The following is a 26,965-nucleotide window of genomic DNA, read 5'->3' on the forward strand; positions in this document are numbered from 1 at the left end:
TTCCTCTTTTCTGTATGTTCTAACTCTATAATGGTCTACAACATTTAGATAGATACTATCCACACTCCAGCAAAAAAAGTAAAGAAAACCCACAATAATATTCTCTACAAAAATCCTAAGACTTGAAACACATGAAACCAGAGCTGTCTGGCACAGAGCAGCTTAAACTTGGCTTCCCTGCACCAACTTTATAAAGTCCTCAATTCCACACATAGTACACAAACAGTGAAATGCCATGGCTCCTGAAAACAGCACCATAAAAAGAGAATGCACAGTTTTCAAAATCTTGATACCAAGATTTTGCTCAGGGCTTCAAAAGGCCATTCCTGCCTGACCACCTTAAATATTTGTGGTTTCGATCTGGCAGCTTCTCTGAAACTAAACACATACACTTTCTCAGTGTAAGTCTGCTCACTGTAACTACATACCACTTTGGGAACAGGAATTCAGGAGAGCGTAACTGCATAATTAGGCTCCAACACAATTGAGCTTTTGATTTTGTATCTACTTCTGAAAACTCTCTACTACTCCAAGTTTGGCAACCCCTTTAAAACCCAGTCATGTCAGAAGTGTGAAAAGCAGCAACAATGAAGTGACAATTTGACTTCCCTGCTACTGGCAGGAACAGGATGAGAGGACAGAACTCAGAAGACTTTCCTCCTTCTAGGCCTAGAACCCACATGGCAGCAGCAGGAATAAGGCTCCGCAAATCACAGTGTTTCCACTAGGCAACCTCTGACAACCTTGCAGGCTTGTGAATGTATCTTTTTAAGGGAGAACAGCAGCCCTGTATCTGGACCTGAGCTACCAATGTTTAGAGGCATTAAGGTCCTCTGGTGGGACTTACACAGTAAGAAGAGCTTATTCTTATCAGTATGCTCTTCACATTCCCAAATGTTCAAAGCAAAAGAAAAAGAAGGATATCAATGGGAGAGAATGGCATAGCAGGAAACAGATACTGAAAAGCACACTTAGGCACATATATGCCACATGCATGCACATATAGGGTCCCAATTATCATGACCAGAGTTTGGTATGCTTTTTAAAAGTTCTTCCTCAGGGCACCTGGCTGGCGCAGTCAGTTAAACGTCTGACTCTTGGTTTTGGTTCAGGTCATAATCTCAGGGTCCTGGGATCAAGCCCCGTGTCAGGATCTGTGCTTAGCATAGAGTCTGCTTGGGATTCTCTCTTGCCCTCTCCTTCTGCCCTTCCCACTTATGCTGTCCCTCTCTCTAAAATAAATAAATAAAATCTTAAACATATTTCCTTAAGGGGTACCCCACTGGCTCAGGTGGTGGAGCATGCATCTCTTGATCTCGGGGTTGTCAGTTCGAGCCCCATGTTGGGTGTAGACATTACTTAAAAATGGAATCTTTAAAAAAATAAGTTTTTCCTTAAATAATTTGAGAAATTAAGTGGAGTCCTATTTTTCTCAACTGAGAACTTCTACCTTGACTTCCTACAAAAAATTAAATACTAACAATGGAGAAAAGGACAGAAGGATTTTGTAACATCACTTTCACTTCCTTATCAAGGAAAGATACTGAATATAGACTGAAAAACTCCCTCTTTCTAAATCCTCAAATGATCTGAAATCTTTCACAATTGATGGACTTGATGCAGCTTCCCAACCCAGACACATTATAAAGAAATTTCCAACTCACTAACCTGGCCCTGATGTGGACAGAGCTAGGGCCACTCTACTGGGCTAGGAATGCACCACATCACAGGAGAATCTAAATCTCCTTCTGATGCTCACAGGTGGCACAGTGTCAGTGTGTTTGGAAGTCATAACTCTGAGTAGACCTGGAGTCCTGACTTCCTCCCCTAGCAAAATGGTGGACCCACAGGAGTAGAGTAAGAGCAAAAGAGTAAAACATCAAAAAAAAAAAAAAAAAAAAGTAAAACATCAGCAGTTGAAATGGTTTCCATTTCTAACACCAGAAATAAAATTCAATTGTTAAGCCAAGCCAAAGATAAAAATCACCTTTTTATGCCCAATCAACTCCATCACCCAGCCAGTGACCCCATAGGGATCGCTCCAGGGAAAGAGCTTCCAGAAGTTAAATGCTTTCTGAGAACTGCAGCTCACATCAACACAATCACTGAACAGAAGGCAGACTTACCGCCTCTCCCCGTTGTGCTCAAACTTGATTCTGACGTCACTCTGTCAAAGGAATGATAGACAGGTTAGTGGGTTCTCTGGCAAGTGTTATCCTGCCATTCCCAGGTAAGCTTCAGGTAGTCCTTTAGCAAGGTTAGGCAAACATCCCTGATGGCTCCTGTTCCAGCTTCTCTACCTCATACACATTCCTTTCCAATGAGTTCGGAGCCTTTTGAGTTCTAACCTCAGGAGCAACAAAGCTCTTGGGACAAGATCCCTAAGTGGCTACCCCAGTTCAGCTGCTATGCTCTGACATGTCATTTCTATGTTCATACACTCTATTTCCACACTGGCTCTGGAGTTTCTCCCACCACATTGCCTCCTGGCCAGGAAATGTTTCCTTCTTGGCTGCTGTGATAAACAGAAAGAGAAACCCTTGGAATGGATACTTCCTAGCTATGGGTCCACATGTAAGTTACTTATCCTCCATGAATCTTAGTTTTTCCATGTGTACAGTGGGGCTAAACATACCTAATCTCCACAGTTGCTATGAGAACTAAGCAAATAATGTAGGTAAAGGTAAAACACCTGATACATAGTAGACATGCGATAAATGGTTGCTGCTGTTACTACAGATTTTCATGTTCCTTCTAAGACTTACACCTACCCCCTCACTCCAGGTAGGGTAAAGTGAGATCCTGGACAAGTTACCTTAGAACTGTCCCCAGTTTTGTCCTAAATGACCATCATGGGTAGCCCATAAGCTGCAGGAAGACATGAACTGTGTCTATCTTATTTCTATACCACAGTGACAATCAAGGAAAATGGTATATAATATTTGTGGTATATAATATTAATCGATGGATTAACTGGGTAAAGAACAGAATTGAGTGTAAATATCAGAAATAGGAGGAAATAGAATCATCAGAATGTTAAGAAACAAATCAATGAGGAAGAGATATTGTAAAGGACAAGCAAATGACTCAAGGGATGAGTAATGGCAGGATAAGGGAAGAGATGTTATAGAAGAAAAGAACAGGTATAGAGAAAAAAGAAAAGTAAAACTGTCAGGAAATCAACAAATAGAGATGGAGCAGAGAAAGAGTGCACCGTCAGTGAATGAAAAGTATACTGAGAAAGAGAAATTAATAAACTGTGCCTTGGAACAAAGAAGGAGGTTCTAGAGTATCTTTAGATGAGAAACACAGAGCAGACAGAGAAGATGACAGAAACAGGACAGAATGTCAAAGGTAAGGTGGATACATAAAGGACTTTCTCTACTAAAGAGATTAGAAGGCTAGAATTCTCTTCCAGTCCACTGAACTGGACAGGTGATTCTAATTTACACTCTAAAAATGAGGATCTCAACGAACTTTTGTTTATGTAGATTACATCTACTGATATTTCCTATTAGAAATTAAAACAGAAAACTTAAATATATCTCATTCACCTTAAAACAATTTAAAAATATTACTTAACATAAACATATTGTTACAAAAAATAATTATATACTTTTTAGAGTTTAGTGACAGAATACAAATCTCTTTAATGCATGTTAATAGGAGACAGTTGGATTCTCATGTCAGCTTCTGGTTTTAATCTATTGTGGTAAAAGATATCATGTAGCCTCTGGAAAACTCTACTGTACATTCTTAAGAGAATGAGGGCGAAAAGGGCAAGTAACATTTTAGTATTTATACGAAAATAGTTTTGACCTCATAGACTCTCTGAAAAGTTCTTGGGAACTTTCTAGGGTCCCCAGAACACAGCTTGAAAATCACTGAATCAAAATATAGAATGCCGTCCTCTATCCTGTTATTTTAAAGACAAGATGGAGTTGGGGCTCAAAGAGCTTCATGTCCCTGAAAAATTCACATACTAAACAGTAGACAGCAAAGCTCCTCTGACCTGCAATGTGAAAACTTCAAAACATACCCCTGATCTTACCCTCTTATCCTTTAAAATATAACACATGGACCACTTTATCCATTAAGACTATATGAAAATAGTTAATATTTATTGAACATTTACTATGTACTAAGCCTTGTTCTAAGCATGTTATGTGTATCGATTAAACAAATCCTCACAACAAATACTATTATTGTCCCCATTTTACAGAAGAAATGGAGTTGCACTGAAGTTAAATAAACTCCCTCAAGGTCATCATGCTTTAAGAAACAGGATTCAAACCTTGGAAGCCCAGGTCTTTTTTTTTTTATTAGGGAGTTCAATTTGCCAACATATAGCATATCACCCAGGGCTCACCCAGTCAAGTGCCCCTCTCAATCCCCATCACCCAGTCACCCCAACCCCCCGCCCACCTTCCTTTCCACTACCCCAAGCCCAGGTCTTAATCACCATGCTATGCTACAACTTAAGTGTCACACAGGCATAGATTTATTTTACTCACAGATGCAGTGCTTCAATGGGAGAAACTATCAAAGGATCTTTTGTGATCTTACTTTTTTGGAGCTCATGGAGGAGTTGGAGTAATAATGGAGTCAGAACCAGGAGGCTGGAGTACCAATCATGTAGCAAGCTATGGGACCTGGGGAACCAGCAGTGGAGGCTTTGGCTGAGGTTTTGAGTACATAAGGGATGGAGAAGGTAGAATGGGAAGGCAGTGTGCTCCATCTAGTCTGCACTCGCATGTGTGCTAGTATATGTGTATGGCTATATTTGTGTGTGTGTGCATGCACAAGCAGAAAGGTGGGGCAGTGCTGCAGAGAAAGTTATCGTGTGGATTTAAGGTTTATGCAAGTGACAGCAGTTTTCTATCTTCTTTTTCTCCTTTCCCTGAAATGCTGAGCAGTTAGCATGGCAAGGGCCCTCCATGGCAAGTGCTTACAACATGCTGTTGCATGCTGACATGCCACCTCCAGCTTCCTACACTCTCTAGTTCCGCAGCCAGCTCTAGAGTTACATGAGCACTCAACAGTCTGCAGCCCTGTCTGTCCCTGCAAGTGGGTTACCACAGCCTTTCACCTCCTGCTGCTCACAGTCCAGCACACTTTGGTGTAGCTCTCATTATTACTGTTTTTTTATTAATAGATCCTATTTTTAGAACAGTTTTAGATTTTCAGAAAAATTGAGCAGAGCCTACATACCCTTCTTCCCAAAAGTCTCTCCCTGTTATTAACATCATACATTACACAGTGCATTTGGTTTTTTTTTAACATTTTTTTAATTGAAGTTCGATTTGCCAACATATAGTATAACACCCAGTGCTCATCCCATCAAGGGCTCTCCTCAGTCCCAGTCACCCAGTTACCCCATCCCCTCACCCGCCTCCCCTTCCACTACCCTTTGTGGTACATTTGTTTTTGTTACAATTAATTACCCAATATTGATGTATTAACTAAAGTCCATAGTTTATTCAGATTCCCTTACAGTTTATTTCTGTTGATTTAAATTAAGAAATTTGGGGGTGCCTGGTGGCTCAGTGGTTGAGCATCTGCCTCTGCCTCAGGTTGTGATTCCAGGGTCTTGGGATCAAGTCCCTCTGCCTGTATCTCTGCTTCTCTGTGTCTCTCATGAATAGATAAATAAAATATTTTTTAATAATAATAATAAAATAAGAAATTTATAGGGGTGCCTAGGTATCTCAGTTCATTGAGCTTCTGATTCTTGATTTTGGCTCAGGTCATGATCTCAGGGTTGTGAAATCAAGCCCTGGGTAGGGCACTACTTGAGATTCTCTCCCTCTGCCTCTGCCCCTCCCCTTGCTTGCACATTCCCTCTTTCTCTCTCTCTCCTTCAAAATAGATAAATACATCTTTTTTGAAAATTAATTTAAAAAGTAAATTTGTATTCCTCTGTTCATTTTTATCTTTTTGTAGCAATAAAAAAACATATTACAATAGCTCTTAAACTGGGATATTATGCTTTGATGCACTTATGAGGGAATCCCTTCTGTCCCTCTGTGGGACTGAAGAAAATGAATTTATTTCATGATGTAGTGCCTAATTCAAGTGCATAGTGCAATAGTGCATAATTCAAGCACTATTCTATGTGAATTCAGTTAGAAAGGGAATTAAACTTTTGCCTTAAACCATAAATCACTCCTACTCAAGACTAACCAAGCCTGTGATTAGTAAGGAGTGTAAACAAAGATGCCTAGTGCTCTGAATCCCTTCTCTCATGTGGTGACAGCCTTTCCAGAGCAGGATGCCTGCATGTACCACATGGCATGCCCACATCTGCCAAGTTCCTAAATCTGAGTTCCCCCTGTCAGGCTGACCAGAATAAGCCATGGATAAGGAAAGTTCAGATAAAGATAACTTTATTCAATTCCTCTTGCCAACCATTCTCCTTGCCTCTCTGAGACATTTCACACTGGTGGTCAAATCCTCTTTCATGAGGTTCTCTTTTCCCTTGCCTTCTGCGACTCTATCCCAGCCCAGAGAACCTGCCACCACTGTAACCACTTCTGCATCTTTGCTGGTTCCTCTTCTTCATGCCCTCTCTCACCCCTCCCCCAACATGTGACTGTTCCTTGAAGTTTGGACTTTTGGCCTCTGGATTTCTCCCCTTTCCTCACATCTTCTCTTCAGTAGGAATAAAAAATAGGCAACTTATAAACAATCCCCAAATCTGGGGATCCCTGGGTGGCGCAGCGGTTTGGCGCCTGCCTTTGGCCCAACGCGCGATCCTGGAGACCCAGGATCGAGTCCCACGTCAGGCTCCCGGTGCATGGAGCCTGCTTCTCCCTCTGCCTATGTCTCTGCCTCTCTCTCTCTCTCTCTGTGTGTGACTATCATAAATAAAAAAAAAAAAAAAAAAAAACAATCCCCAAATCTCTGACTAGCCCTAATCTTTCAAGCAAAACTTCTTCTGTCTGCCACGTAGCTGTGGCAGGTAAGTCGTTAGGAATGTAGCACTGAAGTCAAACTGTCTGGCTTCAAATGCTGGCTTAATATCTCCTAGCTATATTGAATTTGACTAACTGATCTGTGACTCAGTTTCCTCATGTATAAAGTACAAACAGTATTTACCTCATGAAATTATCAAAAGAATTAAATGAAACAAATAGGTAGAGATAAGAGGACAGTACCTGGCACTTGGGGCTGAAAGTGTTTCAGAGTACACTTTTTAGATCTGGAGAGGCAGTCTGATACATGTTCCATATATTGTGTGATGCTTCCCCCCAGGGGAAGGTATCTGGCAGCACTTCCATGACAGAGGCAGAATATGAACAGGTATTTCTTATGCACTTCTGCATTGCTTAGCCTCTCCTGAAGTTAGTCTGGGGCTTTATGACTAGTTCTGACCAAGAGCTGAGAACATCACTGAGCTCTACACTCTCTTTCTTGGCAGCGATATGTTCCAGGTCATTGGAGCCACCCTCAGGGTCAGGGTCCTGACTATGGTGAACACTGTCTTCCCCTTCCCCATACTGGGAATATTGTGTTAAGTTACCTAAGATTTAGGGTTTTTATATTAACATAGCACAAGCTAGTTTTTGCAGTGAATAGTATGAATGCTCACAATAAGTGGAATAAATAAAGACTATAAATAACCCTGTATTCACTCAAGCCAGGTTTTGCTGCCAAATGAGTTTGCCACAAATTACCAAAAAAAAAAAAAAAAAAAAAAAAAAAAAGGCTTTCAGTTTCCAGCATTCTTTGGATTTCAGAATTGCAGCTAAGGGATTGTGGACCTGTAAAAATCACACACACACACACACACGCACACAATCTGAGTTTTTTTCACTATGATCTCAAACTCAACCTAGCTCCATGTATGTCTGTACCAACCGTCTTCCTAAACTAGTCTTCCTTCTCAGCACTGCCATTTCTCACATTGGTACTATGTTCCCTCCGCTGCAGACTCAAACCTCTGAGTTCTGCTTCATTCTTTCCTTCTTCTCCCCTCCAATTCTCTCTTCAAAGGTCTCTGATATAGCACCCCACTCCCCATTCTCTCTGTCCTCTCTCTCACTGACCCCTTTCCCCCTCACTCCTGGATCCCTAAAGGAGCCTCTCTACTTCTCAGCTTCCTTTTCCAACACATTCTAAATTCCTCTATAGTTTCAATCATCTTAACCACTGCTTTCAGCATGTCCCTTCCTTGCTCAAAAAGTAATCAGCGATACCCCTGACCTATAGAATAAAGTTGAAATTCTCAGCTGTCATTGAAACCCCTCTAGAACTCCTAACTCTGGGAAATGAACAAGGGGTGGTGGAAAGGGAGGTGGGGGTGACTGGGTGACAGGCACTGAGGGGGGCACTTGATGGGATGAGCACTGGGTGTTATCTATATGTTGGCAAATTGAACTCCAAAAGAAAAAAAAAAAGAAAGAAAGAAATCCCTCTAGAATTTACACTCACTCAGTTTACTGTGCCACCTCACACTGTTCTCAGCAGAAAGGCTCTCTCCAGCCCAATCATCCTGAAATAGGCCACATTCATTCTTTTCCCTAGGTCTTTAACCATTCATTTTCCCGATTTGGAGTGCCACCCTTCCTCCTTGCCACCTAACTAAATGTTCACACATCCTTCACAGACTAGTTTAAGTGCTACCTCCTCCAGAAATGAGTCTGTAACTACTTTGGCTCAAATTCACCTTTCACTTTCCTGGCCTCCTATAGCACTCACTATCTGTACCATATTTTTAGGCACAGTGGCATCCTACCTCAGTTTCTTTATTCTTTTTAATATTTATTTATTTATTTTAGAGAAAGAGAGAAAGCAAGCAAGTGAGCACGTGATGGGGGAGCAGAGGAAGAGAATCCCAAGCAGACTCCACTGAGCACAAAACCCAACGTGGGGCTTGATCTCATGACTCTGAGACCAGAACCCCAGCTAAAACAAAGAATCAGATGCTTAACTGGCTATGCCACCCAGGAGCCCCACCTCAGTTTCTCTCTTTTTTTTTTTTCATGTATTTCTCATTTCCCAATAAGACTGTATGATTCTCAGGGTACAGGGAACATAATATATTTCTTTGTACGTCTAAGAGGTTTGACTACATGCACATGTTAAACTGAAGGACAGGTGCCATCCCTGCTAAGAAAAAAAGTTCCAGGACAAAAATTCAGATGTAGGCAAATTCAAGTCCCCTGCCTACCACAGCCAATCCAGTAATAGTGAAGGCCATGTGCAGGGGGATAGTGCAGGTTAAACTACAGATCTGGGAACTTAGCAGAGATGACAGGAGTAACCGACAATGATGCTAAACTTAAATAGAAATAATCTTCTAAACTCAACAACTGAACATGCAACCCAAAGAGCTCCCCCAAGAATCCCTACAAAAACCAGAGGTCATTAGGGACACCTGGGTGGCTCAGTGGTTTAGCGCCTGCCTTCAGCCCAGGGCATGATCCTGGAGTCCCGGAATTGAGTACTACATTGGGCTCCCTGCATGGAGCCTGCTTCTCCTTCTGCCTATGTCTTTACCTCTCTCTCTCTCTCTCTCTCTCTCTCTCTCATGAATAAATAAATAAAATCTTTCAAAAAAACCCAGAGTTTATTAAACAAACGTTTTTCAACTAATTTGACTTGGCAAAGGCCTCAGCTAGCCATTGCTCTGAGTGCCTTCTCTCTGATTCTGTAGCTCTTTTTTCCTCTGTATTTGCTAGGTATCTTTGATGGCTCCCCCAGCTTTGGCACTGGAATCCTTATTTTGCCAAAGATTGTAAGTAAATAAGAAGAGGAAAAAAAGGACAAGGAAAATAATTTTGTCTGACTCTGGAAAGTCCTAAGAGATCAATGGAAGAGATTATTATAAAGCAACCTTCTTTGCCCTAGTTCTTTCTATATCCTCAGTCCTTGCATTCATTTGACATGCAGGAAAAGTTCAATGAGTGTCTGAATGAATCAATGATTAAATGGTGTATTGTTTACCTACTGCTGCCTAACAAACCACCACTGTGCACGCACGTGCACATACACACACACATACACAAATGTAAATGTATATATGTATATAAAATATAAAGCAACCTTCTTACAAAACAAAATGCCAGGCATGCATATTGTTTTAGGTTGTATTTTCAAACTACCCAGACTATCTTATCAACAACCCTTGAAAGAGAAAGGAAGTCCTGAAGAGCCAGGTCTATCACAGTAAAAGCAAAAGACAGTCTGCTCAATCAGTGACCTTACTGGAGGAAAAGCCCCTAGAATTCTCCTCCTTTAGAACTGATAGCCAAAAGCTCTGCTCTGCTAGTGCCTGCAATGAGGAAAGCAACTTTTCCATTCTGACGCACCCACTAGTGACCATCTGCAAGGTCAGACCCAGGAGAGCCTGACTTCTGTTCAAGCCTGTACTTACCAGTCTGATAAGATTTGAGAAAAACAGGAATTAAAGATTCTATTTCTTCCCCCACTGGGATTTTTAGAAATTAGGCTAGCTTCAGAAGTTTGCAAAGGACTATCTGATAGACAGGAATAACAATCCAATAAAGGTAGAAAACTTAACCCTTTCAGTTCCATGACAGTATGCAGAGTTCTGATTAGAAGCTTTCTTTAGAGCTCATGCACCCAATGCCAGAGCATAACAGAAGTGATGTAATCACTACCACTTTACTCTATACATTTGTTTCACAATGTACAAAATGCATTACATTCTGTCTATGATCTTACAACAACTTTAAGAGATAAAGTGGGTATTATTATGTCTATATTTCAGGTGGAAAAACTGAGATTTAAAAAGATTATTTATTAGACTTACACACAATAAAATTACTGAGACTGGGAGTCGAAGATCTGAGTTTACTTCCTGGCTCTATTCAATACCTCTGTGTAAGCACTTTGCAAACTTTAAAGTATTGTACACATACTTATAGTTGTTGTTATTATTGTTAACTGTTGTTGAAAGCACTCTGTACACTGTAAAATCCTAAATTAATGGATTAGTAATAATGACTTGCAAGCCAGTGCTTTTCTCACCACACTAAGATGTCAACTTTATAGAGAAATTGCACCTATTGAAAAAGCACTGTGAGTTGATGACCAATAAAGAGATACTGCTCATCGTGGCCCACAAAACTGTCCACAGACCCCAGCCACACGCAGGATGGGCCACACATCTAAAATGTTCAGCCAGCTCTAACCGGGCTGTAGGCTTCCAAGGATCTAATGTACAGGAGGAAGAAGAAACGAACACAGAGCCTACCTCCTAACAAACAGTTCATAGCTAAGCACCTCATTGCCCACGTACTCCCACAGCTGCTCAGAATGCTTAGTTGTTGCCAAATGCATTCTCTTTTTCAGTTGGTTACCTAGCTTGTTCACTTAGGGAAGAGGAAGTCTGAGGTCCTACCAAACTGAGATATCAAATTAGGTCTTTCCAGTTCTTCTAGGCCTCAGCACCCCTAAGATTTCTGTCAATGAACTCACATCTCTTCTGGCTTTCCTTTGCTGTGTCCAGCTTGAGCCCCATGAGGCTATGCCAGTCTCAGCTCTGCCTTATAGCCAGTACTCCCCTTCTCACACTGAAGTAAGTGCTCTTTGCCTCTGCCAGTGCCATCCCCTCCCTGAATAATCAACCTTTCCTGCTGGCCACAATACTTGGTTACGTTCAGCTGGACTCTGCAATTTGAATCTTTAGCCCTATTTGACATTTCCTAGCTAATCTGGCATCTCTAAGCCACTTAAATTAGGTTTTAATCTTTCATTCCTCTCTCCCAAATATGGACCTTCTGGTAGAAGAACTGGTAAGGGAAAAAACAGTTTAATCCTATCCCAAGTCCAAGCAAACAAAAACAATAAAAATAATAAATATGGATTCACTCTGTAAACTATAAAGTCCTATGTTAACAGATTATTAATGCCATCAGACTCTTAGGCCAAGTTATTTTCATTACACTAAGCTGTAAACACATCTCCCTCCAAGGTTCCCCCCACCCCCATTTCACCCCATCCTTCCTAAAAGGGATTCACTGAGACTTTCTCCCCTTTCTGCTTGGGTTTTGCTGAAGAACATCCCTTCTGGTCAGAAGCTGAACATCTGTTACAATTCCCAGGAGAGACTTCTACTATCTTGACTTTATTAAGTGGAAAAAGTGATCTTGACATTTCCGTTGCCCTTTTACCTAATATTAGCATAAAACTCTGAGCTTCCATTTCTAAACAGCCATGCTAGTTCCATAGCTTCACATTTCCCCCAGATCCCCATGCCTCCTGGAATAGAACCTCAAATAAGATTCCCACTGATGACCTTATCACAATGTGTAGAAACACATGACCTATGCAGAGCAATGAACATCCCAATGAATCGGTGAATACCTCTAAGCAGGCACTTAATTTCTTGCCCCACAAAACAACAGTCCCTTATATAATATATAAAGTCCTATATAGTCCTTTATATAATATATAAAGTTGTGCTGTCCAAGATAGTAGCCACTACCCACATAGTGGTATTTCAATTAAAATTAAATAAAATCCAAAATTCATTTGCTCAGTTGCTCAATAGCTACATGTGGCTAATGGCTACTACAGTGGGCAGCACAGATACAGAACACTTCTATCATCACACAAAGTATACTGGACAGTACTGACATAGGCTGCTTCGGAACAATATTGTTCTGTGAAATGACTAAAAGCACAGAACACAGGTAATGAGAAACCAGTACTCCCTACAAATTCACTAAGATGACTTGTCTAAGAAATGAACTCCACACTTGTCTAGCACTTGGATCAGATCTGAAAGCACATTTTAGTTTTAATGGGTAATTTGGTTCCCTTCCAAAAATTTTTTTTAATTTAATTTATTTACTTGTTACAGGGAAAGAAGTAGAGCAAGAGCACATAAGCATGGGGATGGGTAGACAGAGAAGAAGAAGCAGGCTTCTCGTTGAGCAGAGAGCCTGATGCGGGGCTCGATCCCAGAACCCTATTATCATAACCTGAGCTGAAGGCAGATGTTCAACCGACTAAGCCACCCAGGCGCCCCCTTGCCAAAAATTTTTTTCTCACTGGCCCCTGCACATTAGCTTGTTGTTACTGTGGGGCTGTTCAGAAGGGCTGAGACGCTACTGTTCTGTTTCTTCTTTAAAAACAAAAAAACTGGGGATCCCTGGGTGGCTCGGCGGTTTTGCACCTGCCTTTGGCCCAGGGTGCGATCCTGGAGTCCCGGGATCGAGTTCCACGTCAGGCTCCTGGCGTGGAGCCTGCTTCTCCCTCTGCCTGTCTCTCTCTCTATCATAAATAAAAATAAATCTTTAAAAAACAAAAACAAAAACAAAAAAACTGAGGTTAATAATTTGTATCCTTCATGCAACAGAAAAAATTTGATGATATTCAGGTAAATGGTGGGTCCTCAGAGCCACTACTTCTTGTTAAGATTACTTCCTAACCAGAGTCAATCCTTTTTTATAGGCTTCTCCCTTTATAACTATGGACTTCACCTCAATAACACAACAGCTGGCAGAGCAAAAGATCAGGAACTTTCTTATAATAACTTTTAGGCTCTAAGCAGAAGGATTTCACAAAGGTAATCTCCCTTCAACGAAGATCAGGGACCACCACACCGCCATCCTCTTCTTAGCCTGGTCCTTTCAACTCAAGAAAACTTCCCCTTTTCACCTAACTGATGTCCATGCTCCCCATTTGGAGAAAGATCAGCTGACTGGAGCAGCACACTCCACATAGGAAGACAGGAAGGAAAGTGAGGTCATTAGGCTCAAGCCTGGGGGAGGGGACTCACTTCTGGTAAAATGCTCCTTCCAAAAGCAGCTTTGAATAGAAAAGAGTTACCACAAGGCAGAACCCACACAATTAGAATAATGTATGAAAACAGTACAAGAATGGGCCCTATTCTGTTGTTCCCTAGTTCTGTAAGGTAGCCATAAAAATAAAAGCAGCTTTCTAAACTAATCCTTCTGCTGTATCATAGAATAAAAGGACTCAGGGTCCCTAGTTTTCCTAAAGGCAGGAAATACTCTGAGAGGCTTTATCTAGCAGACCTTAGGCAGTAAAAGTTCTAGGGCCTTACTCTTTCTCTAGGAACCAAGGATTCTTCTGAAGAAATGGTAAACAAGGTGCAAATGAGGAAAGAGAAGGTTAGCTGATAACAAAGAGAACCACAAGGGAGAAAGGCATGGGTAAATTTTCGTCAGACACACCAAACACAGCCATACAATATGGCACTAGACAGCCACTAGGAAGGAATCATTCACTCTTCTCTGCAGGCCAAAATACCCAGGAATCAGGGAGTTTGTAAATGCACTGGAGGTGAGAAGAAGGTTCTTAACAGCACAGGAGTTTAAATGTTAACAAAAATAGGAGTTGTTTTCCTAAAGAAGCACACAACTCTCAATAAAATAGACACTCTCAACTACCTGAGTTAACATAAGGGGAAACAACTGTAAACAACAATAATAAAATCCCTCATTGTTACCTTTAGAGTATATTATATGAAATTTCATTAAATAAATTTCCATTCTTAATTATATTTTATATAAACTAATACTAAAATTAATTAATTTTTTCTAAGTATACACTGTAAGGTAACTAAAAACATTCTGAATTAGCGATTATGAATCTGGATTTAAACGTTTACCAAACAATCAGTAAAGGAACAGTTATATGAATACTGTCCCTAAAAGTGAAGGAATCATTCTTATTCTCCACAGATGAAACACTAGACACAAGACTTTGGGCATTCAGATCATGACCCACATCTGACTGGTATATATCACTTACCATTTAATGGACTGTGAAAGAGAAGGGCCAATAGCATTCAAGCCAAGTAGTTGAATAGCCTTGGCTTCTCAAATATTTACCCGTTTGAAAATCCCTCCCTAGCAATTTTAGTTGGGTCTGCCATGGCCACACACACCTGCCTATTTGGGTGACCCGAGTCTTTGTTCTTCATGGTCTCATATCCAGGCACCCGGGGACGTCGGCTCATCTGGAGGGCCACCAGATCCTTCATGATTGAGTTCAATGCCTCCTGTTCGTCTGCAATGAAAGAGAGTACATGGGCTAAGATACTTTAATATGGACCATAGGTAAGTGTTGAATCACAAAATTGTACACCTGAAACTAATGTTACACTGTATGTTAACTGGAATTTAAGTAAAAACTTAAAAAGAAATACAGAACAGCAAATTACTATCACAAATTATATGACTAATACTCACGGAGTTCTGCCCAGGTAAAATGACAGACGCTGTAACTATAATCACATGTATCTGATGTCTCAAAAGTAGATAACTGAGGTCATAATATGGCATCTTAAATTTTAATGGATTCTTAACAAATCTCATAAGATTTCTGGCAGCAGTATTTACCAATTCACAGTGGCAAGGGAGGTGCTCAAACAGGGCAATTTCTTCCAGTGCCAGAGAAACCCAACCAGGAAAAACAGATGAAAAGTTGGAGTGAACAACAACACAGTTCTGTGTAGTAGGGTACTGAGTGAAAAGATGAATTCATGGAGAGCTGATAATGGGTCAGAGTCACACACAGACTTATTCTTAAAGCGTCCCATGTAGAAGAGCACATTTAAAAAGGTACCAAGCAAGGACCTCAGGTAGCTGTTTTGAATACAAGTTGTTTTATTTTTTATTTTTTTAATAATAAACTTATTTTTTATTGGTGTTCAATTTGCCAACATACAGAATAACACCCAGTGCTCATCCCGTCAAGTGCCCCCTTCAGTGCCCGCCACCCAGTCACCCCCACCCCCTGCCCTCCTCCCCTTCCACCACCCCTAGTTCGTTTCCCAGAGTCAGGAGTCTTCCATGTTCTGTCTCCCTTTCTGATATTTCCTACCCATTTCTTCTCCCTTCCCCTCTATTCCCTTTCACTATTATTTATATTCCCCAAATGAATGAGACCATGAATGTTTGTCCTTCTCCGATTGACTTATTTCACTCAGCATAATACCCTCCAGTTCCATCCACGTCGAAGCAAATGGTGGGTATTTGTCGTTTCTAATGGCTGAGTAATATTCCATTGTATACATAAACCACATCTTCTTTATCCATTCATCTTTCGATGGACACCGAGGCTCCTTCCACAGTTTGGCTATTGTGGACATTGCTGCTAGAAACATTGGGTGCAGGTGTCCCGGCATTTCATCGCATCTGTATCTTCGGGGTAAATCCCCAGCAGTGCAATTGCTGGGTCGTAGGTTTTACAAGCCTAGTCTTTGAAAGCCCCCCTCCCAACTCTTTACAAGTTTATAGGCCTTTTGCTTCTTACAGGGAAGCCAAAAGGCAGTTCTATTGTTTTTCTTCCCTAAGTGACCAAGCAATGTATTGTCTCTCCCTTATTGGCATTACTTTTAATCCCCTTTTCCTGAAATAGCATGGAGTACTAGAATTCTCATGCACTGAAGACAACTGGACAAAACCCAGAATCCAAACCAGCCCAATTCTGTGTTTTGCAGAATTATCCCAGGTCCTTCAAGAGATCCTGGTCTACTCAAATAGCATTTGGGAGTTGAAAATAAACCTGTTGATCTGGAAAGGAATATGAAAGATGAGTTGTTACACATGTTCTGGTGACAGCTAAGTCACTTGGGGACCCAGGGCACACCTTAAAAGAAGTACAAGAGACTCCACCCAGAAAGCACTTATCTTTTGTCTTTTGTCACTGTGCCTTGGAAATGTTCTAACACCTTGTGGAATAAATCGGGGCTATTTGTCTCTTCCCTCTTTTTAGATCAAATGTGCTCAGGCGCCCTACATGCCCCGTCTGAGGAAGTGCAGGAAAGGAAGACGGTGCCCATGTGGAGGTTTCTGTCTACTCATAAAAGTAAAATTAGACTTAACATGTACAGGAAAGCACTAGTAGAGTAGCTTCCCATCTAATTCCATTTCAAAATATATACCAAAGTGTGTATGAGAGTAGATGTAGAACCAAAAGGATAAATCAATGGGAGAGTGAATGAAAAGGAAGTGGGTATCTACAATAAGACATGTCAAAATTAAAACATGTACATCCCAAGATAAACAGTCATTGTGAAAAACAAACAAACAAAAACATATGTCCCATCAATTATTTTATATTTTCTAGTGATTTCCCTATAGGGCCCTTAAAGAAAGAGAACTTGCATGATATTTTGTTTTGTTTGTTTTTGTTTTGTTTTGTTTTTTAACCTCCCAACCAAGGTTTAAAAATTAGAGCATAACATCTAAGCTAGGAAGACTGGCTTATATACATAATACACGTAGGCTTATAAATTAAGTTGGCTTATATACTATTTAATATATATGTGTATACAATTTTGAGGCCAACTGTAACAGTACACTGGGATCACATAAAGAGGATTATGACTAGATAACTGTTTTCTGAGGCACATTCAGGGCTATTCCTAACCGGAGAATACATAGGAGTTTTCAGTATCAAGGTAACCACCCTGTAATTTCTGTTGTCTCAATTCAGATACTGAACCAAGATGGATGTGAATACATACACAGAGACAGAAAACACACATGCTTTTCAAGTCAAATCCATGACAAATCATTTCTAATTTTGTATAAGATGATGCTATTATAAGAGCTGGTTTATCAGGTTGACAAATTCGGTTTCCAGGAAGCTAACCAATTCCTGGCATTACTTCATGGATAAACTTGTTTGGTAGTTCCAGTGCTGAGAACACACTAGAGGAATAGTTTGGTACTATCTCCCAAAACCCAGAATAACTGACACAAGTGACACAGGGTTATAGAATCTGATTTTGTGTCAAAGTTGAAAACACTGCTAGAGGCAGGCAAGTTCTTAAACTGATACTTCAAACTGAGGATGTGGATAAAGACAGGAAGTAAATCAAGTGGCTCTTTTAGGCATTTCTTCCTGGATTGAGATTTTAACTGAATTATCAGAACTCCAATATGGTATTCCTTAAAAATAAAAACAAACAAAACTTAAAAAAACCAATAGAAGCTTTCTTAGAGTGCAGCAGTCATTTATATGCACTTTGAAGTCAGAAAGACCTGGATTTAAGAGGCTTTGAACAAATCACTTATTCACCCTAAACCTCAGTTTCCTCATCTGTAAAATGGAAATAATAAAAGTATCTCACAGATCTGTTGTGAGAGCTAAGGGAAAAAGAACTTACAAATTATTCCTCATGGTACCAAAGTAACACTTAGTAATGCTTAAAAAATGCTGGCTATTATTATCAATGGAAAAAGGTTGGTGGAAAAGACTGGACACTATTTAATCTACCCTAATACTTAATTTTATTCCTGGATTTTTATTAGTCATTAAAAATACCCATTCACTGAGTACCAGTATGTAATATACATTAGATAGTTCTGAAAGATACTTTAAGATGTTCAAATTTTAGGGGTAAAAGGATGAATGACACCCAAATACAAGGTGACACAAATAAAGCGATTGACTTAGACAATATATAAACTAGAGTACATAATCTGGCATGTGTAAAAAATTGTTTTCAGTGAGTAGGAAGCAGTTTTATAGATTATTTTATATAATTATTAACAGAATAAGAATTCTTTCAGAAAATCAAGTTGTTCCAGCTATGTGAGAGCTTAAAAAATGAACTGAAGATGAGAAAGGACCTAAAAGCAAGTGAGGGGACTGAGGGGAAAAAAAAAGTAGGTCAGGGGCTGATCCTCAATGAATAATAATCCTTATCAAGTAGAGTAGGAAGAAGGTATGCTGGCAAAGGAGGCTTTAAGAGGTTTGGAAGAAAAAATACCAGGAGTGGCACCACAGAAGTCAGGACCAAAGAAGGACAGTGGCAGGCACAGGCCAGGCAGGCCCAATAGAATGGCAGAGGTAGAAACACAATTTTAAAGGGAATCAAGAAGCTAAAGATTAAAAGGAAATTGGAAGTAGTAGAAATCAACAATTCATTTGTGAACTTTACCCATGAACAACTTGAGGCTGGGGTAATAGTTAGTGTGCTATAACCTTGAAAATATTTCCTGAGGATGGGGGTGGTTTGACACACTTAAAAGCTACCAGGAAGAAGCACAGAGGAAGAAGTTAATTCTAGAGATTAAGGGGTTATGACTATAGAGGGAAGGAGTATTCACAGAAAATAGAAAAGAAAGGATCTATGAAATAAGGATTAGAGTTTAGTGGAAGCTCTTAAGCAGTCTTAAGCAGATAGCTATCCATAATTATTCAGCAGTGTGCACTCTTTTCTTCTCCAGATACCCTGACCTATGGTCTGGGGGCTGCCAGGAAATATACTCCTCTCTCCTTAGCTTCAGCATGAAGTCAATCTTCCAGACTGAACTATTACTCTATCTAAAAGTAGGGTCTTAAGGCATGCCCATTTATGAATTCCCTTGGCTAAAAACCCTGAAAAGTTTCTAGTAGCACCATGTCCTTCAATAAACATTGTTGTCCTATATAACATGTTTACCATGTCAGACACTCTCCCTTTTCCATATATACAAATCCCCAAAGTAATGTTCTAATTGTTTTCACTTAACTAACAATGTTATTTCTTTATGTGGCCAGCACTTTACCCAGCACTGCCAGATGGTCTGATCACACTGCTCACCCAAGAGATGCTGTTTTCAAAGTGTCCCTGGGTCACATTACTATCTTAATCTCATGATATTTCATATTCTCCCACTGATCCACCTTGCCACCTTGTCAATACCTGGGGAAACATCATTTTATAGTAAGTACAAGGAAAAAGGCCCGAGCCTCATTGACAAGAAACTTTTTATCCTTCATGGACAATGGTAGAGCTTTGCTAGATCTCAAAGTCAAATTCTGATTTTTTTTCTGTTTCTGGGCTATAACAGCCCTTCCAAAGTAACTGATGGTTTAAAATGCATTTATTTTTTTTTTATTTTTAAAGATTTTATTTATTTATTTGAGAGAGTGCGCAAGAGCAAGAGACAGATTGAGCACAACCTGGGAGAGAGGCAGAGGGAGAGGGAGAAGCAGACTCCCCACTGAGCAGGGAGCTCAACACAGGGCTCAATCCCAGGACCCTGGGATCACGACTTGAGCTGAAGACAGATGCTAAACTGACTGACCCACTCAGGTGCCCCCCAAATTTAAAAATACATATTACAAAGTAATATGAGTATCTTCCTCAGAAGAATCAACATATCACCACTATATTTTATTTTTACATTTAATGAAATTAATCTAAAGGTCTAGAAACTATAGGATTATGTATGCCAACCCCAAAACTACAGAATTGATCTCTCACTCCTGTGCACCGGTACATAGTTTTAACAAAATACCTACACCACCTCCTTGCATTCACTTGTTTACATATTTCTGGTTCACCTTACCTTTTTAAGATAACTTCTTTTTTTTTTTTTTTTTTTTTTTTTTTTTTTTTTTTTTTAAATTTTTATTTATTTATGATAGTCACAGAGAGAGAGAGAGGCAGAGACACAGGCAGAGGGAGAAGCAGGCTCCATGCACCGGGAGCCCGACGTGGGATTCGATCCCGGGTCTCCAGGATCGCGCCCCGGGCCAAAGGCAAGCGCCAAACCACTGCGCCACCCAGGGATCCCAGATAACTTCTTAAGGACAGGAAAAATGCAGATACAAGGCCTAATACTGTTCCTGACATGTAAGAGACAATAAATGGGCAAAGACTAGCTTACGTAGACAGAACCAAGAAAATTGCTCCTTATCCTTTGTGTAGTCCCCTAATACTCACTTAGCTATTTACTTTTTATAAATGCCTAAAATTCAGTTTTAAAATCCAATGGTCAAGGGCACTAGGTGGCTCAGTTAAGCAATTGCCTTCAGCTCAGATCATGATCCTGGGATCCTGGAATTGAGCCAGGCTCCCTGCTCAACGAGGAGTCTGCTTCTCTACCCCCCTCTGCCCTACCCTGTCCCCCTTCCCCACTCCTGCTCGCTGGCACAAGCTCTCTCTCTCAAATAAATAAAGGATTTTATTTGAGAGCGAGAGAGTGCAAGTGAGTACACAAGCCAGGCGAGAGGCAGAAGGAGAAATAGACTCTTTGCTGAGCAGGGAGCCCAATGTGGGGCTTGATCCCATGACCCCAGGATCATGACCTGAGCCAAAGGCAGAGGCTTAACGGACTGAGCCACCCAGGCACCCCTAAATAAAGTCTTAAAAAAAAAAAGAAATCCAACTGTCATTTAAAAAAATACCAGAAATCTAGACAACACATAGCCATGCTGAGTCATTAAATTGTGACCCCAATTTCAATTAAAACAGTTGTTGGGGGATCCCTGGGTGGCGCAGCGGTTTGGCGCCTGCCTTTGGCCCAGGGCGTGATCCTGGAGATCCGGGATCGAATCCCACGTTGGGCTCCTGGTGCATGGAGCCTGCTTCTCCCTCTGCCTGTGTCTCTGCCTCTCTCTCTCACTGTGTTCCTATCATAAATAAATAAAAATTAAAAAAAAAACAAAAACAGTTGTTGGCCAGTCTATACAGGAGGTCAGGTTCTAGACAAGCCAAGTTGACACTGGTCTGACTGGGAGCTCACAACAGCCCTGGAACCTTAGAGACCCAAGGTGCCTATAAATCACAATGATTCTGACTTCTAGCCAAGCTATTAAAGCAGAATCAACTCATCCTTAATCCTATACCCAGTTCACTGTAGTTTCCTGTAACATTTCCAAGTTGTTACACGTTTTTCAGTAACACTTCCCACTAAGTTTCAGACTGCATTTATAAAAAATCCAAATGTACGCTAGTGAATTAGTCTCAAGCATTAATAGCATTTGCCACTATAATTACTAAAACTGGGAGAGAATTCTAGTGTGACCAAGAAAAATGACCAGTCAATCCCAATTTTTTTAATAACCACATAATATCAAAGCCAAAAAAAGAAGCATATCTCCATATTCCCTATTATTTACAAAGATAAGTGTACTACGGGGGGATAAGTATAGTTCCCACTAAATATTTACCGGGGCTAACAGCCAATATAAAATCTAACCCGTTTTTATTACCAACCCAAGTTGTCAAACAAGCTTGAATCTGGGGCTTTGAACAGCTCAGGGAAGTATGACTGTTAATCAAAAAACCTGAAGGGCAGGGACTCAAATTAGTTTTGGTCCTTTCCTCACTGGGCTGAAGTTTAACAAATATAATGAAAATATTAATAAGTCTGTATGTCTTTCTTATCAACCTCTTGCTGTATCATAGTTTACTCAGAACCACAACTAAAGCAAACTAACCTGGGAATTTTATTCATCATACACATCACCAAAATGGAAAGCAATATTTAAAAGACTGACTGTGTATATATCCTTGCTGAAACTTTTATAAGGTAAATTAAAGATCCAGGCTCTGGAAGCATTCAGTATTAGCTCTAATTGCATATCAAGGTCATCTACAAAAAAGAGAGAGTAGGTACAAAGGGAACCTGCTAAAGAAAGTAAGGCAATTTCTTTATGTAAAACAGACATGGGGACAAATAAGAAAGCAGAGTTCCTGGTCCTTTTTCCTTTGGGGTTCCGGCCCCTACGTATATAGTCCCTTTCTTCCCCATCACTGTCTCTCCAAAAACTCATACACTTGAAATAGTTTTTAAGAATGTCTTGAAATGTGAAAACAGGCTGAGAACTATTTTCATGTTGGACATTAAAATGAAGTCAACAAATCTGGACACTCTGACTGATTCAGAAGTCAAGAAAGTGGGGAGTGGGAGTCTGCCCATCCTTAAGTATTACACATTCCCTTTTGGGCCTTAACACTGCCCTCACAAGACGAAGAGGAAAGACCATCACAAACAGAGGTTCACAAGCCAATTCAAGGACTGAGTACAATCATCAAATTCCAAAACACAAGATAAATGTTTGAAGCCTGGGAGGACATGAAGAATCATGTGCCCCATTTATAGTAAACGTTTGGTATTTGTAGAATTATTTTTTAAAATACCAAGCCTTACTGGGTTCCTTTTCTGCTTACAGTCACAGGAGACTTACCCCAGAAAAGCAAGCACTTTTAAAGCAAAGAACGGGAAGGAAACCGTACACCCAGCAAATGAACAAACCCATCCTTTACTGTACAAGGGCAGCATGAAATAGAACAAGGCAATTCATTCAAAGGCATAGTGTAGATACAGGCAGTAAAACAGTATCTGCCCAATGTGACACAGCATACGCTTAACCTTTTACAAAAATGACCTGACCTTGCTATAGGGCAAAGCAAATATTAACGTTCCCTCTTCTCATGCATGGCACTTCAGATACAGCAAATGCCTTTGCAAAGGATCCTTTCACTGACTCCTTGGTTATTTAGGACAGTACCAAATGCTTTGCAAAACTCGTGATTGTGGACGACAGTATCACAGTAACTCATCCGAACAAGAGAAGCAAAGTACATCTAAAATGTTATCTGTTTCTTAACCTAGTCCAATAATCATTTGCTAAATTACCAAGAAGGACAACAAAATGTAATTCAGTGTAAATGCCGCGTGTGGAAGACATCAGAAGCATTTCTTAGATTACATCTTTACAACAGAAATTGCAAGTACTGATAAAAAGGAAATGATTTCATAGATTCTTTAGCGCAGTGAATGCTTCTTTTAAAAGTTACATAATTTCAGGGATACCGTTAAATAAAAATAATGGCTGTAAAACACTGCAACCAGATTTTTCAAAAAGTAGGATGTGAATTACAGCTGGCAGTCCCCTACCAATTCCTACCCTCTAGCAATCTGCGTGCGGCTCTCGTTTCTCAACCGCGCTGTTGATAACAGTGATTGCCGTTTTAATCATCTCCCAGCCTATCTCCCCGCACGCCCTCCCCCCTGCGCTGGGGCGCGCACAGGGCTCGAGAGCAAGCCCCGGGAACTCTCGCTGGCCGGCCTGTGTGAGCAAAGGGAAGGAAATGACACAGGCAGGAAAAAAAAGCAAATCAAGGAAAAGACACAACAGCAGCTGGGCCTGCACCAGCCTCCAGCCCGGGCCCCACACTGAGCCCCCGCTCCCCCGCCCTCGGGCTCGCGGGCCGGCTCGCTCGGGCCGGAGCGGGCTGCCCCGCCGAGCACGGGCCCTCGATCCCGCCGCCGCCTCCTCGGGATGCGCCCGTCGCGCGGCCCGGAAGGAGGCTGCCCAGCGGGCTCCGCCGGCCCGGACCGCCCCGGCAGGCCGGGGAAAGCCGAACCCCCGCCTGGGCCGCCGAGCGGCGAGCGGGGCGGGCGGGCGCCGGCAGTCCGCAGCCCGGGCCGGGTGGGCTGTCCATGCCTGTCAGGCGGCGGCCCAGGGTCCTCCTCCCCTCAGCCCGGGGCGGGGCGACGCGGAGCAGCGCGGGCACAGGCCGGGGCGGTGGCGACACTCACCCATGGTGGCGATGGCGGCAGCGGCGGCTCGGGCCCGAGTGTCACCTCCGCAGCCGGAGCTGCATGCCGGGGGCCCGGGCGGCGGGGACGGCAGCGGGCCTGGCTCCGCGCGGGGGGCGCGGGCTGCGCTCGGGGCCCCCGCCGCCTCCCCAGGCTCCGGCTCCGGCTCCGCCCGCGGCCGGGCGCTGTGGCATGGGCAGGGTGGCCCGCTACATCCCCGGCGCTCCTCGGCTCGGCCCAGCCCGGCCTCGGCGGCGCCGCTCGGCCCGCCCGCCCGCCAGTCTCCCAGTCCCGCAGTCGCTCCGTCCGGCCACCGTTCTCCACCTCAGGAACGCTCCGAAAAACAAACCGCTGGTCGCGCAGCTCGCCCCCTCGTCTGTCACTCACCGCAGCGTCCGCCAATCCCAGGCAGCCGCTGGGCCTTCGTGCCACCCCCACCCACTTCACCAGCCAATAACAGGGAGGAAGTCGCGGCCCCAGTCGCCCCCCCGACCCCGCTCTCTCCCCAGCACCCTCTTGGTCGCCAGCTAATCATCAGCACCACACGATGAACCAATCCCGCCTACTCGAGCAGGATGCCAATGGGCGAAGCCAAGGCCGTTACCGAGGGCCGTCTACCGCCTGCCAATCACCGGAACAGCGCCCGGTTCACTCCCGGCCGGCCAATCACGCAGAGGGCGCTGAGCACCCGCCTCTGCGCATCCCTCGCCGTCTCGCCCTCCCTCGCCCCGGGAGGTGCTAGTTGCTCCAATCACGGCTCGTGCGTGAGGCTCCGCCCACATTCCCACCTCCCGTCCGTCACTAGGGCTCCGCGGGCGCGCGGGCTGGCGCTGTTCCCCTCCGGCTACTCTGGGGCTGGAGTTTGGGAAAGCGGCTGGGGGGGCCGCCGGCCTCTCGCCGTCCCAGCTCCCGGCGGTTCGAACGGCCTCACGGGCCGGCGCCCTGCCCTTCCCTGTGCCCACGGCGGGCGCGCAGTAAGCGGGGAGGGTTCTGGCTCCGAGCGCTTCCCGGCGCGTGGCCACCTCCGCCGCCCGATCCCCCGACAAGTCCTCCGGTCCGGACGCTGCGCTAGCCGGGAGGCAGGGGCGGCCTCCGCACTGCCCGCCCTTTCTGGGTCTCCTACCTCCGGGGCCACACCCTCCGAGGGGCTCGGGTAGTAAGGGAGTGTGCGTCCTCGGAAGTCTGGGAGTTCCGCGGCTGGCCAGGGCCCAAACCAGCCAGCGGCAAAGTCCGAGAGGGTCTTTCGGATAAAAGCTGTTTTCTTTAGTTATGAAAGCAATACGAGCTCTTCGAATTAAAACTGGAAAAAAAAAAAAAAAAAGTCCACCCCAGAGATAATTTTATCTATTTCCTACCAAGATATACAACGTTTGACAAAAATGGCTTCATACTGTTTGGTAGTATGCCTAGAGTTTATTATAAGTGTTTTCCCGTGCTACCGAAATATTGTTCCAAAACAATCGTACTGGCTGCATATTTCAAAATAGAGAATGACCATAATTAATTTCCCCAACCCCCATTGTTCATTTTATACACCCAGGTCTTCCGATGCCAAGTCCATCACAATTAATATGGGCTCCCTTCCTCTAGTCCCTATGCCAGTGTAATATAAATCAGACGCCAAAATAATCTTCCTCTGATGCCATTTTCAACCATCAACTAAGAAGCTTTAGCGGTGGCTTTACCCTGGCTGTCAAATCTCTCATGAATTACCTTGAACTCCCTCCCCTCTTTCTCTACACTCCTTTCTTCCCCCTCCCCCTTATTTAATCAGAGCCCTTGTCCTGTTAGGTTTGTTTGTTGTTGTTGTTTTTTTTTTTCCTCCAACAAGCTTTTAAGTGTGTCATTCTCTCACTTGACTAGATCCCTACCCAGTTTATTGTAGTTCCTAACTATAATAATCTCTCTTCTGGGAAGGAGAGAAAGAGTAAAGGGGAAAGAAAATTAGTAATTATCAGTAATTTATACAATGCCAGGCACATCATCTCATTTAATCTTTCTAGTAACTCTGAATTAATACTATTTGCATTTTAATGATAAAAATGAAGCTCAGAGAAGTTAAGGACCAAGTCCAAGGGGTAGAGCCAGGATTCACACCAAGTCTGCAACCCAAAGGTCACGTTCTTGTACCAGGCCAGTGTTTCTCAACTGCTTTTTCATTATCACTCCTCTTTTCCCCCAGGAGAAAATTCTGAATTACTTAATTAAATGTGAATTCTAATGAGAGAAATTAAATACTAAAGAATAAGATTTCATCAAATAGGGTTGAGCTCTGAAGGCTATATACCATTGTATTATCTAAGTTTTTTTTTCACCCCTTAGGAATCATTTTTCACCCCACTGGGGTATCACTCTGGTGAGAATGTGTGTAGTAAGCCAGTGCTAGAGGTCCTTATCTCCCAATCTGGGGCTCATATCTGACCCTTAATTTTACTGACCTGTTAGATAAATATTTTTAAAAGACAACAAGTGGGGACATTTGGGTGGCTCAGAGGTTGAACATCTGCTTTCAGCTCAGGGCATGATCCCAGAGTCCTGGGATCAAGTCCCACATGGGGGGAGCCTGCTTCTCCCCCTGCCTAGGTCTCTGCCTCTCTCTCTGTGTCTCTCATGAATAAGCAAAATATTTTTTAAAAATTTAAAAATAAAAACAAAAAGACAATAAGTGGAAATCTAGTACTTACTCCATT

At 42.5% G+C, this 26,965-nt stretch overlaps 1 protein-coding gene across 1 annotated transcript in view; it reads right to left on the minus strand.

Annotated features, from left to right (window-relative positions):
• Positions 1 to 24,598, minus strand: part of MAP3K3 (mitogen-activated protein kinase kinase kinase 3) — a 66,826-nt gene extending 42,228 nt beyond the window's left edge. The window contains exons 1-3 of the mRNA XM_072746863.1: positions 24,276 to 24,598; positions 14,888 to 15,009; positions 2,127 to 2,167 (exon numbers count right to left, since the gene is read on the minus strand). Coding sequence (XP_072602964.1) covers positions 2,127 to 2,167; positions 14,888 to 15,009; positions 24,276 to 24,279 — 167 coding nt within the window. The 5' untranslated portion in view covers positions 24,280 to 24,598. The remainder of the gene's footprint in view (positions 1 to 2,126; positions 2,168 to 14,887; positions 15,010 to 24,275) is intronic.
• Positions 24,599 to 26,965: the final 2,367 nt, after the last annotated feature.

The sequence above is a fragment of the Vulpes vulpes genome, chromosome 2 (genome assembly GCF_048418805.1).
Source record: "Vulpes vulpes isolate BD-2025 chromosome 2, VulVul3, whole genome shotgun sequence".
NCBI lineage: Eukaryota > Metazoa > Chordata > Mammalia > Carnivora > Canidae > Vulpes > Vulpes vulpes.